This window comes from Eptesicus fuscus, chromosome 9 (genome assembly GCF_027574615.1).
Source record: "Eptesicus fuscus isolate TK198812 chromosome 9, DD_ASM_mEF_20220401, whole genome shotgun sequence".
Taxonomy (NCBI): Eukaryota; Metazoa; Chordata; class Mammalia; order Chiroptera; family Vespertilionidae; genus Eptesicus; species Eptesicus fuscus.
The window spans coordinates 31,348,891-31,365,509 of record NC_072481.1 but is presented as its reverse complement, the minus strand read 5'-3'; the positions used below and the strand labels follow the sequence as shown (position 1 = coordinate 31,365,509).

The 16,619-nt window shown below is 55.9% G+C and overlaps 1 protein-coding gene across 1 annotated transcript in view; it reads left to right on the top strand.

The window, feature by feature from the left end:
- The first annotated feature begins 1,884 nt into the window (after window positions 1-1,884).
- ACOT11 (acyl-CoA thioesterase 11) overlaps window positions 1,885-16,619 on the top strand; it is a 44,397-nt gene continuing 29,662 nt past the window's right edge. Inside the window, exons 1-2 of the mRNA XM_054720740.1 lie at window positions 1,885-2,042; window positions 3,734-3,998. Of these exons, the coding sequence (XP_054576715.1) occupies window positions 1,885-2,042; window positions 3,734-3,998 (423 nt within the window). The remainder of the gene's footprint in view (window positions 2,043-3,733; window positions 3,999-16,619) is intronic.

Sequence of the window (16,619 nt, the reverse complement as noted above, 5' to 3'; positions counted from 1 at the left end):
AGAACTCATGACTCAGATGAGGTCCCTGCCCTTGTGCATTCCCAGTCTGATGGTGGAGACAGACCGGTGCCTGACGGTGACAATGCGGTATCACCATGGAATACAGATGGAGATTTTTTTCATTGTTTTGTCATTGAATGGGGAAGTAGAGCTGGGATATGGACCTAAAGGATTAACGCAAACATTTATCCTCCAGCCAGGAAGGCCCCCTTGGTGGGGCCAGGTGAAGGATGTAATGTGGGAAGAGAAGTGTTTGTGGGAGAAAATACTCTGGGCTCACTGGGCTTAAGAGGGAGGCTTTCGCCCTGCCGATTTGGCTCAGTGGCTAGAGCATCGGCCTGAAGAGTCCAGTGTTCGATTCTGGTCAAGGGCATGCACCTTGGTTGCAGGCTCGATCCCGGCCCTGGTTGGGGGTGTGTGTGGGAGGCAACCAATCGATGTGTCTCTCTCACATTGATGTTTCTCTCTCAGTGTCTCTCCCCCTCCCTTCCACTCTCTCTAAGTATCAATGGAAAATTATCCTCGGCTGAGGATTGGAAAAAAAAAAAAAAAGTGGCAGGCTTTCTGAGATGTAGGGCACCGCAGAGGCCCCCCCCGAGGACCAGGCCTTTGGACTGAGTGCACCACAGCTCATCCCACACCAGGAATGAACCAACTGGGATTGGGAACCTCTAGAGATTCCTTGACCAGCTTAAGCTCTAAGCAGACTATGTAGATTGGTGTTTGAACTTGTGGACTACAGATTTAGATCAGGGTTCAGATCCTGCTGATAACTCTTCAACTGTGTGACTTTGGACAAATGACTCTTTGCCTTCATTTTCTCCTCTGTCAGAGGATGATCACAGTACCTTCCTCTCCGGGCGAGGCCCACGCTGGTGAGGTGCATGGAGTGCGTGCACAGTGCTGGGCGGGTCAGCAGGGCTGTGATGACGATGATGGTGCGGCTGCTGCTGCTGATATTGATATACTGTCAGGAGCTGCCTTTGAAATCTCTGTGCCTCATTCTCCCCGGCTGTAAAAGGGAGGGCTGACCTCGCTCACTGGATCTCAAAGTATGGTCCCGGCGCCAGCAGAGTCAGCATCCCTTGGGATCTTGTTAGAAATGCCGCTCCTCGGGCTCTCCTGGAGCCGGCCCAGCAGGCTGTATTCAACAAGCCCTCTGGCTGATTTTGATGCTGAAGTCTGAAGACCATTGGCCTAGCTATGGCTTATGGCCTCTCTCCGTCTGCCTTTCCAAGGCTGTGATTCGTGCAGGCGTGTTTCATGTTTCCGGCATGTAGGGCCCTGGTCTGGAGGCTGGTGGGGAAGGGAGGCAGGTATCCATGGAAATAGTCAGTGGAGTGCCACCCTGAACAGAACTGCTGACGAGACACTGGAGTCGGTTTTGTAATAAAGAGCAGAGAGGAGAGAGTCCTTTGTGTGTGGGAGGGGCCTCTGTTACTCATTCCTGATAATCATACTGATTGCACCTGCTGGACAGCCTCTCAGAAGTCTACCTGCAGCCTCTCTCGTTTGATGCCTTGTCGTGGGAGGGGGTGGACAGGACTCTACATCTGAGGTCAGGAGTGGTGCTTCTGGACGCCCTCCTCACTGGGTGACTTTGGGGGGCTCAGTTTTCATTTCTGGGCCTTCGTGTTTCCGTCCGTAAGGTGAGGGCACTAGACTGAGACCGGTGAGTCTGAGCCATGACAGTTCCCTGGAGAGGGCAGGGAGGGGTCGGAGGCGCTCTGGGTTTCCACTCCCTCATCTGCAGAGCGAGAGCCTGAGATTGTCCCGGCTGCCTGCCCGAATCCAGTGCTGTTGAATGATGTGAACTGTCCCCTCTCTGTGCTGGTTTTCTTACCAGTCCAGGGAGTCTCATGACACCTGTCCTGTTCACCTCACATGGCTTTTGTCATGCTGAGCATGTTTGTCATTCTCAAAGGCCTCTTGATGCCTAAACCCTGTTGCCTGGCTTTCGAGGGCCTCCTCGACAAACTCCCCGCTTTTTTCTGCAAAGTGAGCATCCTCACTGCCTATGACAGCACCCTCTTCTGTTCCTGGTAGGCCTTCCCTCACCCCTCTTCTCAGCCTAGCCAATCTTTTTTTTTTTCCTTTATCTTCAATGGAGAATATTTTCCCATTGATTTTTATTTATTTATTTTTGAAATATATTTTTATTGATTTCAGAGAGGAAGGAAGAGGGAGAGAAAGACAAAAACATCAATGATGAGAGAGAATAATTGATTGGCTGCTTTCTGCACGCCCCCCACTGGGAATCAAGCCTGCAGCCCAGGCATGTGCCCTGACCAAACATTTATGTGAGAGAGACCCATTGATTAGTTGCCTCCCAAACGTGCCCGGACCAAGACCGGGGATCGAACCTGCAACTGAGGTACATGCCCTTGACTGGGAATCAGACCTGGGACCCTTCGGTCCAAGGGCCAATGCTCTAATCACTGAGAAAAGCTGGCCAGGGCCCCATTCAGTCTTTAGACCAGCTCTAGCACTGCCTCCTCCAGGAAGCCTTTTGGCTTGCCCCAACCCCAAATGCCATCCTTGGACCATCTTGCAGTCTTTAAGGTGTGACTTTACTTTCTCATCTGCAGACACTAAACTGCTGACAGACCATAAACAATTTGAGAGCAAGGCCTGAGCTCATAGGGGTGGACACGGGTCCTTGACTCCTAGAGCAGGGAGGCTCAGAGGGAGGAGGGAGGAGGGAGCACGCCCACAGTCACATAGCGCGTGTGTGAAAGAACCAGGCCCAGAGCCCAGGTGCCTCGGGCCCAGGGCAGGCCGGCTGCGATATGTGGTGACTGGAATAGAGGGGCACAGGGGAGGGCAGAGGCCTCAGAATCAGGGTGGCCTCTGTGCCAGCGCAGCTCCGCACTCAATAGCTATGCCGCCTGAGGCACGTCACCTACCTTCCCCAAGGGACCTCTGGTGGGGTGAGAATGAGGACCATGGTGAGGTCTGGTCCTGAGCACAGCAGGTGCTCAGTTATCGTAAGGAGTTCGTTATCAGTCCTGATCCACTTGTCCATCCAGCTCCCCTGCCTGGATTGCCACCCCTCTTTATCCCTGAGCCTCTGAGCACTGTGTTTTATTGCCCTGTCATAAGCAGCCCCACATGAGCTCCCAGGCCTCCTCATCAAGCCTCTTGCAGGGGTGAGAGGGAGAAGGGGAAATCCTGGTGGTCTCTCAGGCGGTAGTGGCTACAGAGGGGCTAGGATGGGTGCCCAGGGGCTGAGTCCTGTGGAGCCAATGGGGTGGGATGTGGCAGGTGCCACTTTTAGAAAAGTCATGCCACCTATTTTAAGGCAGTGAGGGGTGTGCCCTGTCCCTGGCCAGCAGTGGCTGGATGCCAGCAGCCTGGAGCGGTGGGGCGGGGGAGCAGCACTCCCAAGGGTGAAGAGTCCTAGCAGGTGGCTCTGGTATCTCTCTGGGACTTGCTGGCAGCTCCCTGGCCTCCTGCCACCTCCCCACCTGATCCCTTGCACACGGAGGGAAGCCTGCAGACCGGGCGGTTCAGCAGTCTGCCAGCCTGGGGCTGGGGATCTGGAGCTTCCGGGCCCCTCGGAGCGACCCCAGAGCCAAGAGACCCCGTGGGGAGGACTCAGGGGCTGGAAAGGGGGTGACTAAGTCTGGCTGGAAGCAAAGCGAGTGTCCGGCCAGGAGCCCAGTGGGCGGGCACAGGGCCCCCTGAGGTGGCTGTGCCCCAGCTGGCAGCCTCTCTCCTTCCTGTCCTCCAGGCAGGCACCGGAGCTGCTGTGCGGGGGCTCTAGGAGAGGGGGGGCAGAGGGCAGTCTGCGAGGAGGCTGGGACCTGGGCTCAGCGGGGGCGGGAGCTTGGGAGGAGGAGCGGGAGGAGACTGCCCAGAGGCTTCATAGGGAGCCGGGCGACTGTTGCTCAGGTGACTCGCGTCTCTTGGAGGGTGCTGCCGCCCGCGCGTGCCGCCGGCTCGCTAGCGGGGTCTCGGCCACGATGATGCAGAATGTTGGAAATCAACTGCGCAAGGTATGGAGGGGTGCCGGGGTGGGTTGGAGGCCAAGGGGCGGGGATGATCTGGGGATCCCGAAGGAGAATTGAAGTTTCCATTTTAAGTCAGAAGTTCTACGTCTCCTCTCTCATTTTCCGCGGGCCGTGTTCTCACTCTCTTTTGGAAGGAGGAATCGCAGGACCCTGGGCTGGTTTATGATAAGCAGCACGCCCCCACACAAGCCCCTGGGGCTGCTGGCTCCCCAGGGCAGGCTGTGCGGAGAGCAAGCATGTTCCGCATGTTCTTTGTGTTTGGGATTGTGTGTGTGTGTGTGTGTGTGTGTGTGTGTGTGTGTGTGTGTATGTGTTTCTCCCTGCAGAGGTCTGTGGGAGTTTCTGCAGGACACACGAGCTCTGTGGCTGTGTGGTCTCAGAGTTCAGGGCTCCAAGGCGACGTTACAGGGTTTGGGTGTGTGGGCCAGTGCGACAGGGGGAAGCCCGGGTTCTGGGGAGCTATAAGCTCTTGGCAGAGCAAGTGCAGGACCAAGTGAGGGCTGGTGACACGCGTCCTGCAAGGTGACCTCGCAAACGTTTCCCGGGAACCTCCTAACGGGGACTTTGGAGCTGAGATTAGATGCGGAGGCACGAGACAGACCCAGTGCTCAGCCGGCGTTTGATCTGGGGAACAGAAGGAGGGTTCAGGACACACTGGCAAAGGTTGTGCTGGGCGTAGAGGGGGTGGCCCCTGAGGATGTTTTCAGGAAAAGCCTTTTTAAAAGGGGGCGGGGGCACGTAAAGAAACCTCTTACCCACCCCCTCCCTCCATCTGCAAGATCGCCACTGAGCTCCCCGGTCTCACATCCAGCCCCCTCCACCCCACCTGCCCCGAGGGCTGCTTCCAAAAAGCAAACGTGAGGATTCCTCACCTTCTCCGATGGCTGCCTGCAGCGTAATGTTCACATTCCTTACTCGATACAGAAGGACTTTGGCAATGTGCTCTGCCCCTCTCTCCCTCCTTTCACCCTGCCCTCCCCTCTGCATCTAGGATGGCAGCCCTCCTGCGCGGCTTGCCCCCGCCTCAGTATGCCAACTTTGTTCTCCCCTCGCGCTGTTGTACATACTGTACTTCCTGCTGGAGGGACCCCCAGCCTCCCCTCGCCCCCTGCTAACTGGTTTCCCGGGGAAGGTGCTTTTGAGCCCTCAGATCTCAGCTCCGATGCTGCCTCCTCTGAAAAGCCTTCCCCGATTTCTCTCAGCACAGCGAGCCTCTGTGTTAGTCCCTTCTCACCCTGGACTGTGTGTGTGTGTGTGGGGGACTTGCATGTAAGTCTCTTCCATCAGCCAGTGAGTTCCCCAAGGCGCAGTGATGGGCAGGGCCAAAGCCCCAGGGAATTCTCAATGCCCAGATGGGCGCGGGCAAGTGGGAAGCAAGGCCCAGGGTGGGATCTGAGCCGCAGGGTGTCTCCCTCCTGTTCCCTGAGCAGCGGGCAGAGAGCAGCTTCCAGGTGGCTGGGGCTGTCTGTGGCTTCTCTTATGTTCCATCACCTTTAACTCTTCTCCCGTTGACTTGACTCTTTCCCCATCGTCCTCATCAGTAAGCGGGGAGAAGGCAGCCGGGGAGGGACGTATCAGTGCGACCATTTTACGAAGATAACACTATCCTATTCTGGCACAATTCCTTACATAGCGCTGACCATGCTAGGCTCCAGGGAGTGTAAATTAACCATTCCGCTCTCTGGGAGGCTGGTAAAGCTGTCATCCCCACCTCCCAGGTGAGGGAACGGGGCGCAGGGAAGTTGAGTGACTTGCCCAGGATCACACTGGTAGGAAGGGGCAGAGCTGAGATCTGAACACGAACTGAAATTTGGCTCCAGAGTTTGAGCTCTTAAGAACCTGAGGCTCAGCCTGATGAAAGCCCGGCTGGGATTCCAACCCACACATCCTGACTCGGAGCCCCCGGGCATTCCTCTTCTTCACCGTCTCACCCACACTGAGTCTGGGAGGGGAGCCGGGCGTGGGGCGTGGAAGTGGACCTGCAAGGTGACACGGGTGACCTCGTGCCGGCTGAGAACACTCTGGCCTGGATTGCCACCTTTGACCCATTGCCTACATGGCAGATCTCCTTGGACTCCCTTATTCCCTCCTGAATTCCCTAAGTTCCCCAGGAATACAGGAGAGTTGGGGACTGTTTTCTGGGCTGTTATCAAAGCCATTTTTAATGAAAAGCAAGCAAACCAACCCCTCCCTCCCCGCCCAGCTCTCTTCACTGGGGGCTAAAGAAAGCCATGTTAATCTGGGAACAAAAGGGCGGCCTCACATCACAGGGGTGGGAACCCTTGTCAGTGTCTTGGGGCTCTGCAGGTAGCGGGCGTTGTGGAGTTGGAATGTTCTGGCTTTTACCCACCACTGGGTACTCAGCAAGCACTCTGCACGTGCGAGGGAGGGAGGGAGAGAGGGCATTAGGGAGGGAGTGACTGGATGAGGGAGGTGGTGGGTCTGCTGCCGAGCTGGGGCAGGGGGCTGGAGGAGCACTGAGTGTCTGTGTCTGCTGGAAAGGTCCCCCTGTCCTCCCGTCTCCCATCCGGGGGTCAGTCTACACCGGACACTGGGCTGGTAGGGACCTGCCGGCAGCTCAGTGGAGGCTGGGTATCCCTGCTCAGCATGAGTTCTCGCCTGGCTCAGGTCAGCTCCCGGTGGGGCCCAGGAACTTAATTTACTGTGGAAACGGGGCCGGAGCTGTTTGTCCAGTTCCCCTGAGAAGCCTGTGCTGGGGGTGCTGCTGACATGAACCCACAGACCTACATGCTGCTCCCACACTCTGTGGCGACCCACTGCTTCACCTTGAACCCGAGGAAGCTGGAGGTGCGCCTTCCCACCCCCAAAGTCCAGCCGCATTAGGGGATCTAGTTCAGGTATGGGGAGGTTTAGGGTACAACATTTGATCACCCTGGATTAGTTTATCTTCACCCCATTGCTCCCATATAACCTTGGACCAGGCGTTCCCCATCTCTGGGTGTCCCTGAGGTCCCCACCCGCCTTGACATCCTAGGGGTCTGGATGTTTGTGAAGGGTTTGTGCATCACCTTGAGGTTGGTCCTGACAATGAATGGCAGGGGTCATCCGATTGAGGACGCCCCTGTGTGGGGATGGAAGGGAGAACCATAGACATAAAATGACATGCCCATTATATGTAGGAGTGCAAAAACTACTGAAAGAATGAGTGACAATGGGCGCTCAGAGGCAGGCCGAAGTGGTCCCAGAAGGCTTCCTGGAGGAAGAGGCAAGGCTCAGACACTTAGCTTCAGCCTGTTTAGGAGCCACATTTGAACCTCAGTCTCAGCCATGGGCAGACACCCTTAGCGTTCTTAGTCTGCCCTGGAGGACTCTTTATCTTTTAAGACCCAGCTTGGCCATCATTTCCCACTCCAATTCCCATCCTGCCTGCTCCCAGAATTAATGGCATTTCCTTAGAATGTCTTCCTGACTTCAGTTGTTCCCTCCACAGGATTAGCATGTGTCAGGTGCTGAGTACACTGGGATGAACCCAGGCTGGAGGGACTGCGGCTACAGCTAATGAGGGAGACCAAGAGAAATGGTAGTCAAAGAAATACAGAAGGAAAATCTGATTCCTTGTCGAGTCCCTGCTGAGTGTGAGTATCAGTAGGATGAGGGTCACACAAGTGCCCGCTATGTGCCAAGCATGCATGAAACTCAGTAATTCCTTATAACAACTCGGCAGCAGATAATAGCTTTGTGCCAGTATTAAAGATGAAACTGAGACAGAGAGGTTAAGTAACTTGCGCAAGGTCACACAGCCAGTCAGCGGCACTGCAGAGATTGAACTCGGGCTGTCTGGAGAACAGAGAACTCGGGAGAATAATGAGAGAGGGCAGGAGCTCTGTGCGCAGGTGATCACTGGGTGAAACCTAGCCGCCGAGAAGGAGGCAGCTGTGGGAGGACCTGGGGGAAGAGCATTCCAGGCAGAGGGAACAGCATTCAGCCGCAGGCTCCAAGGTGGGGGGAGCTTGGTGCATCTGAGCAGCCGAATGAGGCCAGTGTGGCTTGGAGTGGAGTGAGCAAGGGCAGCGCAGCTGGAGGGGCTGAGACACGGCTGCCACGTAGCAGGCTCAGGGGCTGGGCCCTGTTTTGAGCTCTGGGATACCCTGGGTTATAGTCCTGCCCACCAGACTGTGCACTCCTGGAGGACTCCCTGGCCCCCAGGCTGGTGCCACGGTACGCAGTCCTGCACACTGAGCTCAGGGACCAAGACTGCACATCCTCACGGCTCTTCTCTGAATGGCCGGCACCTTCTCTGAAGGTCCCAGCCGCCTTCCCATCCACCCCTGCTGCTCACAGTACGGCGTTGGGCAATAGCATCAGCCCCCTGGTACCGAGGAGGTACCAAGAAGTGAGATGATGTGCCCGGGCTGGTATGGCTGGCGCGGGACTCAGAACCTCTTCCAATGAGGCTGGGACCCCTTTCCAGCCCCTGTCTTGACCAGAGAGGCATCCGGGACCTCTGCACCCAAAATGTGGTTTCACCGTCTGTCATACTCAGACCCACCCACTTCCCGAGCCTCCTCTGCCCACCTTCACACACTGGCAGTGCCGATCCAGGGCTGCCCCCACCCCGCGCCCACCAGCGTCCAGGGAGGTGCTCCACTGCCTTCACCTGGTCCGGGCGGGCCGAGCTGGCATCCCTGGCGCCCCTGGGTGGCGGGGCTCACCACCACGCTGCTCACAGTGCAAGCGCCCAGAGACCCGCCGTGGAGACACTAACTCACTTCACTCTGGGCCTCAGTTGCCTCATGTGGGAGCAGGTCCTGCAGATCTTGCTAGGCCATTGGTGAGCTGAAAGGCTTTGGAGGATCATAGAACTTGGCACATAATGGGCCACGGTGGACACTGTATTGGCTCATCTCACCTCATCGGGACCTCAGTTTCCTCAATGGGTGGGTAACAGGGTCGGCGGGTCAGCTGAGAAGGTAAAAGCTACCTCTTGTTGAGTACCTGCTGAGTGTCAGGCATGTTTAAAACTCCCCACTGCTCTGCCCGACGGCTGGTATTCATCTGGCTTTACAGACAAGAACACCAAGGCCCTGGCAGTGAGTCGCTTTGAGCCAGTTAGAGAATCCCAGGTCTGACCCCGGGCGGCCGCCGAGCGGGGCGCTGGGGCTGAGGGCTCTTGTCCTGGGCCGACCTGGCTGGGCGGAGGCACCGACGGTGCTGCCTCGTGGCCGCTGTGTCCTGTGGCTCCGGGGACAGATGGTGCTGGCGGGCGGCTCGCCTGAGGCTCCCTGGCGGTGGGCCTCGTGCTCCTGCCATTCCCGGGAGCAGCTTCCTTGCGGGCCGGGGTGGCGTCAGGGCAGTGATGGAAACAACCAGAGTCTGGTGCTTTGGGGACGCAGGGAGGAGTCACACTGGACCTGTCCTCAGGGGCCCCCATGGATCTTCCCGCGGGGAGACAGAGAGGAACAGGCTGATGACGACAGCACCGTGTGGCCAGGCTGAGGCTGCGGGAGGCCCAGAGGTGGCCCCTCACAGCCTCGGGGACAGGCCGGGCTCCCTGGAGGAGAGACCTCTGCGGGGGAAAGAGCCCGTTCCACAGAAATGGGGAGAGAATTTGGCAGTGACCCCTCACCCATGTGATCTGTACATCCTGCCCGGGCCTTCTTGAATAGTAATCATTTGCCCTCAGCAAATCAGACATTCACTAATCAATGTCAGTATTAAGCACCTTTTGATTGTGGTAATCATTTCACAATGTATGTGTATATTAAAACATCACATTGTGCAACCTAAATAAATACGTATAATTTTTATTTGCCAACCACATCTCAATAAAGCTGGGCAATTGTAATGAGACATTGGGACTCTGCGGAGACATGGGACTGGCCCCCTGCCCTCAAGGAGAGTCCTGTCTCCTCATTTGGGAACCATTTTACAGCATAGGAAGCAAGTGTCCCCGCTTTACCTTGTCTGCTTGCTCCTGCCCTGGGGCTGTCACTCAGGATGGGATGCTGGGGGGCAGTGTCCAGATTCCGTAAACAAAAGGAGCGGGCTCAGGGGTCTTGCCCGCTGGAGTGAGTGTACCCTCAAGGCGGGTGGAGTCTTCTCCAAGCAGGGAACCTGTTGCTCATTGTGGGTGGTGCTGCCTGCCAAACCCAGATCTCCTCACTCCTTGGCCTTGTCCTACTTGTGACCTCTAGAGCAGGCTGTGACCGCCCCTGGGGGTGTGGCCCCCGCTCCCAGGCCTGAAACTGATTAGTGGTCGGAAGGGAGTGGCCCTTGAGCCTCCCCAGAGTAGCCTCAGGTGCCGGCACACTCCAGGCTGAGCTCCACCAGGTGGGTCTCAATTTCCTTGATTCCTTGGGGAGGGCGGGTGAGGAGAGACCCGCTTCTCTCCTTCTCTGTGCCTGTGAGCGGTGGGAGGCCCAGATGGGTGGTGTGGAGTCCGAAGACTCCTGCTGGCTCTTGATTAGTGAGTAGCAGCTCGCCTTTCCCAGCCCCTTCCCTCACCTGTAACGTGGGGGCTCGGGGCTAATAATGGTCCCTGTCATTTGAGCCTGTTTTGTGCCAAGCAGGTCTATTCCATGCTGGCAGTGACAGAGATGGGTTCGTGAGATTAAATGGTGTGCCTACAGGCCTCGAGAGCAGTGGGGTGCGTGGGGGAGAGGTGGGGGAGAAGAAGGGGCTGAGGATTAAATGACTTTAGGTCAAGGGGAGGGATCCCCCTCCCCCTGAAGAAAATGGGGAGGGGACAAGCACAGAATTGCTTCCCGGCTCCCTCCTCCACCGCACCCTGAGGGCCTCCTGAGACTGAGCGACAGTCCCCACCCCCACGGCCCCACCTGGCTTCCGAAGATAGAGAGCTTCCGGCAGCCAGGCTCAGGTGTGTCTCACTGCACAGACCTGATCTCCGCTAGGCAGGTAGGAGGCCGGGAGGCACTTCTGAGCCTGCTCCGCCTGTGGATAGGCCGTGGTGGGATGATGATGTGGGGGTGCTGCCCAGGTGGGATGGACAGGTCAGAGACCACCCGCTTCCAGTTTTTCTTCATACCACCTGGGAGTCAGGGGCGCTGGGAGGCAACCCATGAGGGCCTCCAGGGCGCCAGGCTCTGTCTCAGAAATCCCCCCGGGCTGGTGACTGGATTTCCCTCCGGACTGGCATCCCCCTCCGGAGTCAGAGAACCCAAGTTCAGTCTCGCCTCTGTCTTTTCCTGGCCGTGTGTCCTTGGGTGGATCTTTCCATGATCCCCGAGTGCCTTTTTTCTCAACTATAAAGTGAGGGCTCCTGCTTCAGAGTGGAGCTGGGAATTAAAGGACCCCCAAGGACTAGGCCTGGCACACAGTAGGCACGATAAATGGCTGCCATCGATATCTGAAAAGGGATCTTTGAGCTTCTGCGAGGGCAATTCTTGGTCAGCCCCTGTTCTGTAGGCAGCTCTCCGGCTCAGGGGACCCCTCTCCTACTTGCTCTGTCCCATTAGCAGGCAAATGAGCTCTAATAGCTCCCAGCCTCTGGGTAACGGCATCCCTCCCCTGTCCCCTGTCCCCTTCCAACTACTATCTTGCTTCTCCGCTCCCCTTCCCCACAGAAATCTCTGAAAGTTTTCCACTTCTTTACCTCTCCTCCTTTCTCTAACTCACTCTAATTGGACTCCTCTCTCTCTCCACCCTCTCTCCTCCCGCTTCCTCATAGTTTCTCTCCCCATCTGCCTTGACTGCTCGGTGCCTCTGGACCAGCAGCCCCCTCCTTCGGAGGTCCACCCCTCCTGGGGCTCCTCCCACCTCACCCAGTGTCCCTTCTCAGTCTTCTTCGCAGCGTCCTCCTCTGACCCTACCTCTAAATAGCTCTGTCGTGGCTCTCTCTTCAGACGATGTCTGTTCTGGTTGCTATGTTGTGTGACAAACTACCCCCAAAATTTAGTGGCTTAAAACAAGAACCATTGTATTATATTTTGAGACTAGAGGCCTGGTGCACGAAATTCGTGCATGGGTGCGGTCCCTAGGCCTGGCCTGCGATCGAAGCGTGAGCATCTGGCGTGGACCTCTGGGTCCTGGGCAGCACCTGGGAGCCGGGCGGTGGCCCTGCCGCTGGTTGCCGTCTGCGGGGTGATCGGCGGGGCGATCGGGCCCCGCTCATACCTGCCTTGACCTGGCGCTGCCCGCTCACCTGCTCTACCATTCCACTGCGGCCCCGCTGCTCACGTTGGGGCTGGCAGCGCCTCCACTGCCGCCTACTGCCAGCACCACATTGCCGACACCCACCATATTCCATGCCTCCCCCTGGTGGTCAGGACTCATCATAGCGAGTGGTCAAACTCCCGGTCGAACTCCAGGTCGAGGGGACAATTTGCATGTTAGGCTTTTATTGTATAGGATTTTGTTTGTTAGGAACTGGACAGGGCTTAGCTGGGTGACTGTTCTGTTCTACGTGGCGTTGATGGAGATTACGCCATCAAAGGTTACTTGGGGGTGTTCAGCTGGTGGGTGGGCTGGACTAGGGAGTTCAAGATGGCACTGTAGGTACCTGGCTGCTTGGCATGGCTGGAAGGCTGGGCCTCGCTGGGACTGTCATTCCCAGCACCAGCATGGGGCCTTTTTAGTATGATGGTCTCAGGGTGGTCAAACTTCCCACCTGGCAGCCGCTCACCAGAGCAAGGGCTCCAAGAGGCCTGAGTGGAAGCTGCCAGGCTTCTCATATCCAGTCTCAAAAGTCACCAGGTGAAATGTCACAACCCGTGACGTAGATTCAAAGTGGGGGAGGGTTAGACTCGACCCGTCCCAGGGAATAGCAGCAAAGGATTAGCAGCCATATTTGACCGACCACAGGTGCAGAGTCCTGTGGACCTTAAATGCCCATATACTCTCATGTCTCCAGCTGCAGCTCTTCACCAGTGGCCTCCAAACTTGAACATTGTTGCCTCCTTGACACCTCTCTTTAAGTGTTTAATAAGATATCAAAAATTCTTGATTCCATCCCCTACTTATTTCTCCCCAGTCACCCCCAACTCAGTAACCAGCACTGTCACTCACCAGCCATGTGTCCAAAACCTGGGTCCTGCCTGCATCCTCCCTTTCTCTCATGCTCAGGTGTGGAATCCGTCAGCACTGCTGGCCCCGCCTCCCAGTACTCCCTGGGGCCATCATCTCTCTGCATCTCCAGTGTTACTAGCCCAGCCTGAGCTCCATCACCTCTCCCTGGACGGCAGTGGCCCATGAGGAGTCTTCCTGCTTTCTCTCTCTCACCCTCTAATCCACCCACACACAGCAGCAGGGTGATCTTAAAATGCAGGTCAGGTCACCTCCCTCCCCACGTCTAGCTTCCAGTTCCTCCCATCACACTTGGAGCAAAATCCAAATTCCACTGGAACCTACGAGGTTTTGGGTGACAATGGCCCTACTTGTCTGTTCCCCTGGCTGCATTTCCCACTTGCCCCCTCCCTGACATCACTCCAGCGCCCTGGCCACCCTGCTGTTCCTCTGGCAGCCAAGCCTGTCCTTGTCCCTCCCTGGGATCTTTGTACTCTCTGTTCCCCTGACCCAACCTTGTGTCCCCAGAGCCTTGCAAAAATCACTCCTTTTTGTTATTCATTCAGATCTTGATAAACCAACCTAAATTAGCTCCTCCCATCCACCACCTTCTCTCTTTGTCACATCCGCCATTTTTATTATTTTTTTTTGGTAGCACTTTTCACTCTCTAAAATTATTTTATTCCTTTCTTTGTCTACTAAGAGGTCTGGTGCCCGAATTTGTACATAGATGGGGTCCGGCCTGATTGAGGCCAGTCAATGATTCTCTCTCATCCTTGATGTTTCTATCTCTCTCTCCCACTCCCTTTCTCTCTGAAATCAATAAAAATATCCTATATAATAAAAGCCTAAATGCTAAGTGTCCAGTTGTCTGGTCAGCTGTTCAACCAATCAAAGCTTAACCTTTTGCACTCGGATGTCGAGTGTGACTCGACACGGTTAGCATTAAATCCTGAGTAGAATAAAGGAATTGAGAAAAAAGCAAGCGAGTGCAAAGGGTTAATATGCTAATGATATGCTAAGGCCACTCAACCGCTCGCTATGATGTACACTGACCACCAGAGGGCAGACAGTCGACCTGTCGACAAGTTGCTATGACGTGCACTGACCACCAGGGGGCAGGCGCTCAAACCAGTAGGTTAGCTTTCTGCTGGGGTCTGGCCAATGGGGACTGAGCAAGAAGGGCCAGACACACCCTGGAGTCCTCCCGCGGTCCCTCCCTGGCTGGCCAACCTCCCGTGTCACTCCTCTCCCTGGCCCCAATTGTGCACCAGTGGAGTCCCTTGACCTGGCCTGCGCCCTCTTGCAATCTGGGACCCTTCAGGGGATGTTGGAGAGCTGGTTTCGGCCCGCTGGCGAAACGACCGGTCACTATTACACACACTGACCATCAGGGGGCAGATGCTCAGCGCAGGAGCTGCCCCCTGGTTGTGCACTCCCACAGGGGGAGCATCACTCAGCCAGAAGCCGGGCTCATGGCTGACGAGCGTGGCGGCGGCAGTGGCAGGAGCCTCTCCTGCCTCTGCAGCAGTCAGACATCCCCTGAGGGCTCCTGGGCTGCGAGAGGGCACAGGCCAGCCTGAGGGACACCCCCCTCCCCCACCCGAGTGCATGAATTTTGTGCACTGGGCCTCTAGTATATGTATAAAAGAAGGATCTATGTTGATCCCCAGCCAGAATTGGCCTCTTTCTAACCTTGTCCATCCCTGTCTGGTCTTGGTTTTATACCTTACTAGGGCCCTTCCTGTCCTCTGACCCAGCCAGTCCTTAGATTTACAGCTAGAGGACTGTCACTCAGGTCAAATGTAGCCCAGCCCCCTCACTGTCCCTCCTGGGGCATGCTTGTCCTTTGCCATTCCCTGTTCCCTCACAGGGCTGGGCCAGACCCAGGGGGAGGCTGTCTTCTCCCTGCCGTTAGATCTTTCTTGCCCTAAACATGCCCCCACCGCTCATGACAGCAGAAGCCTTCGGCAGCCACAGGGTGCTCCTTTAGTTGCAGCAGGAGTTGTCACTGTTGAGCTGTGGACAGATGAAATCATGTGGCTGTTTTTGCATAAACAACCATTAAGTTAGAGCCACCCAGCATGCATATAACTTAAAGCAAAGTGATGGCAATAGAAAAAAAAATGTAAATGCAGGCTGATACCGTAAATCTTGTTTGTTTTCATCTGCTTGGCTTGCCGTTCATGTTACGTTTCAGGTGGCCATCGATGAGCGGATGTGTCTTTATTCAAGCCGTTTGATCCAATGTTGAACAGAGCAGACAAATGTGGTCGTCCACAGAGACACCTCCCAGGATCAATTTAACACATTTGCTGAGCACGTAACAATGTCCTGGGCCTATGCAAATGCAAAATACGTCTATTCCTGCCGCTGTGACCTCTACCCTTGTGCCTGGAGGCCTTGCTCCCAATGAACCTGAGCTGGTTTCTGGTGATTGTCTCCTTCCTTCCCAAGAAGCCGTTTCCACAGTGAGGCGTCTTAGGACTTCCCGGGGCCCAGCGCTCCCTGAGTCTGGGTAGATTGTGTGGACAGCTATGTGGGCCGCCTCCGTGCAAAGCCACAGACTCCGTCCTGGTCAGTATCTGGATCGGTGGCTGCAGTGAAGCCCGGGTGCTAACAGACTGCACGGTCACCCGGCAGGGGTTGTCACAGAGGGGGCTGGCAGGCCTGCGCACCCCACCACTGCTGGAAGCTTCCCTCAGCGCTCCCATCGACCTGGAAGTGGGGCTTCATCCTCAAGCTGGGCCAGGGCTCAGCCAAGGCTGCCTGGCCAGTCACAGGGGCCCGTGCAGGCTCTTCCTGGCTCCGATGATTTCCTGTGCCGCTCAACAATGCCTTGCTTTAAAAAAAAAAGAAAAAGTTGCCCTAACCGGTTTGGCTTAGTGGATAGAGCACTGGCCTGTGGACTGAAGGGTTCGATTCCGGGTCAAGGGCATGTACCTTGGTTGCGGGCACATCCCCAGTGGGAGGTGTGCAGGAGGCAGCTGATTGATGTTTCTAACTCTCTATCCCTCTCCCTTCCTCTCTATGAAAAAATCAATAAAATATATTAAAAAAAGTTTTTATAGATTTTTAGAGAGAGGAAGTTAGAGGGATAGAGAGATAGAAACATTGATGAGAGAGAAATGTCATCGATCGTCTGCCAGCTAGGACAACGCCTTGTCAAACCAGCTAGGACAACGCCTTGCTTTTTAACAACATGAAGTGCTAACACTTTTCAAGCACTTTCGATGGGTCAGACCTTATTCTAAGCAACTTGCACATAAAATCTCATTGAATCCCCTCTATGAACATTATTGCCACTTTATAGGTGTGGAAAGTGAGGTTCAGCGTGTCTTATGTAAATGCTCAAGGTCATTCAGGGAGGCAGGGGCGGGGCCAGGATGCCCATGCAGCCTGGGTTGGGGGGGGGGGGTGGCTGCTGCCAGCCCCCTAGGCCTTCCTGTTTTCTTCCTTCTTCCCTCTGTGCCCTGCTCATCATTTCGTCAACAAACCTTAACTGTGGGCTGAGAGTCCTCAGACAGAATAGGGCACACATGGGGGTGCGATGGGGGGTGGGGGAGGTGGGACCAGCACACGTATCTTGCAGCCAGAGCTGGAGGCCCAGGGAAAGACTTGGAG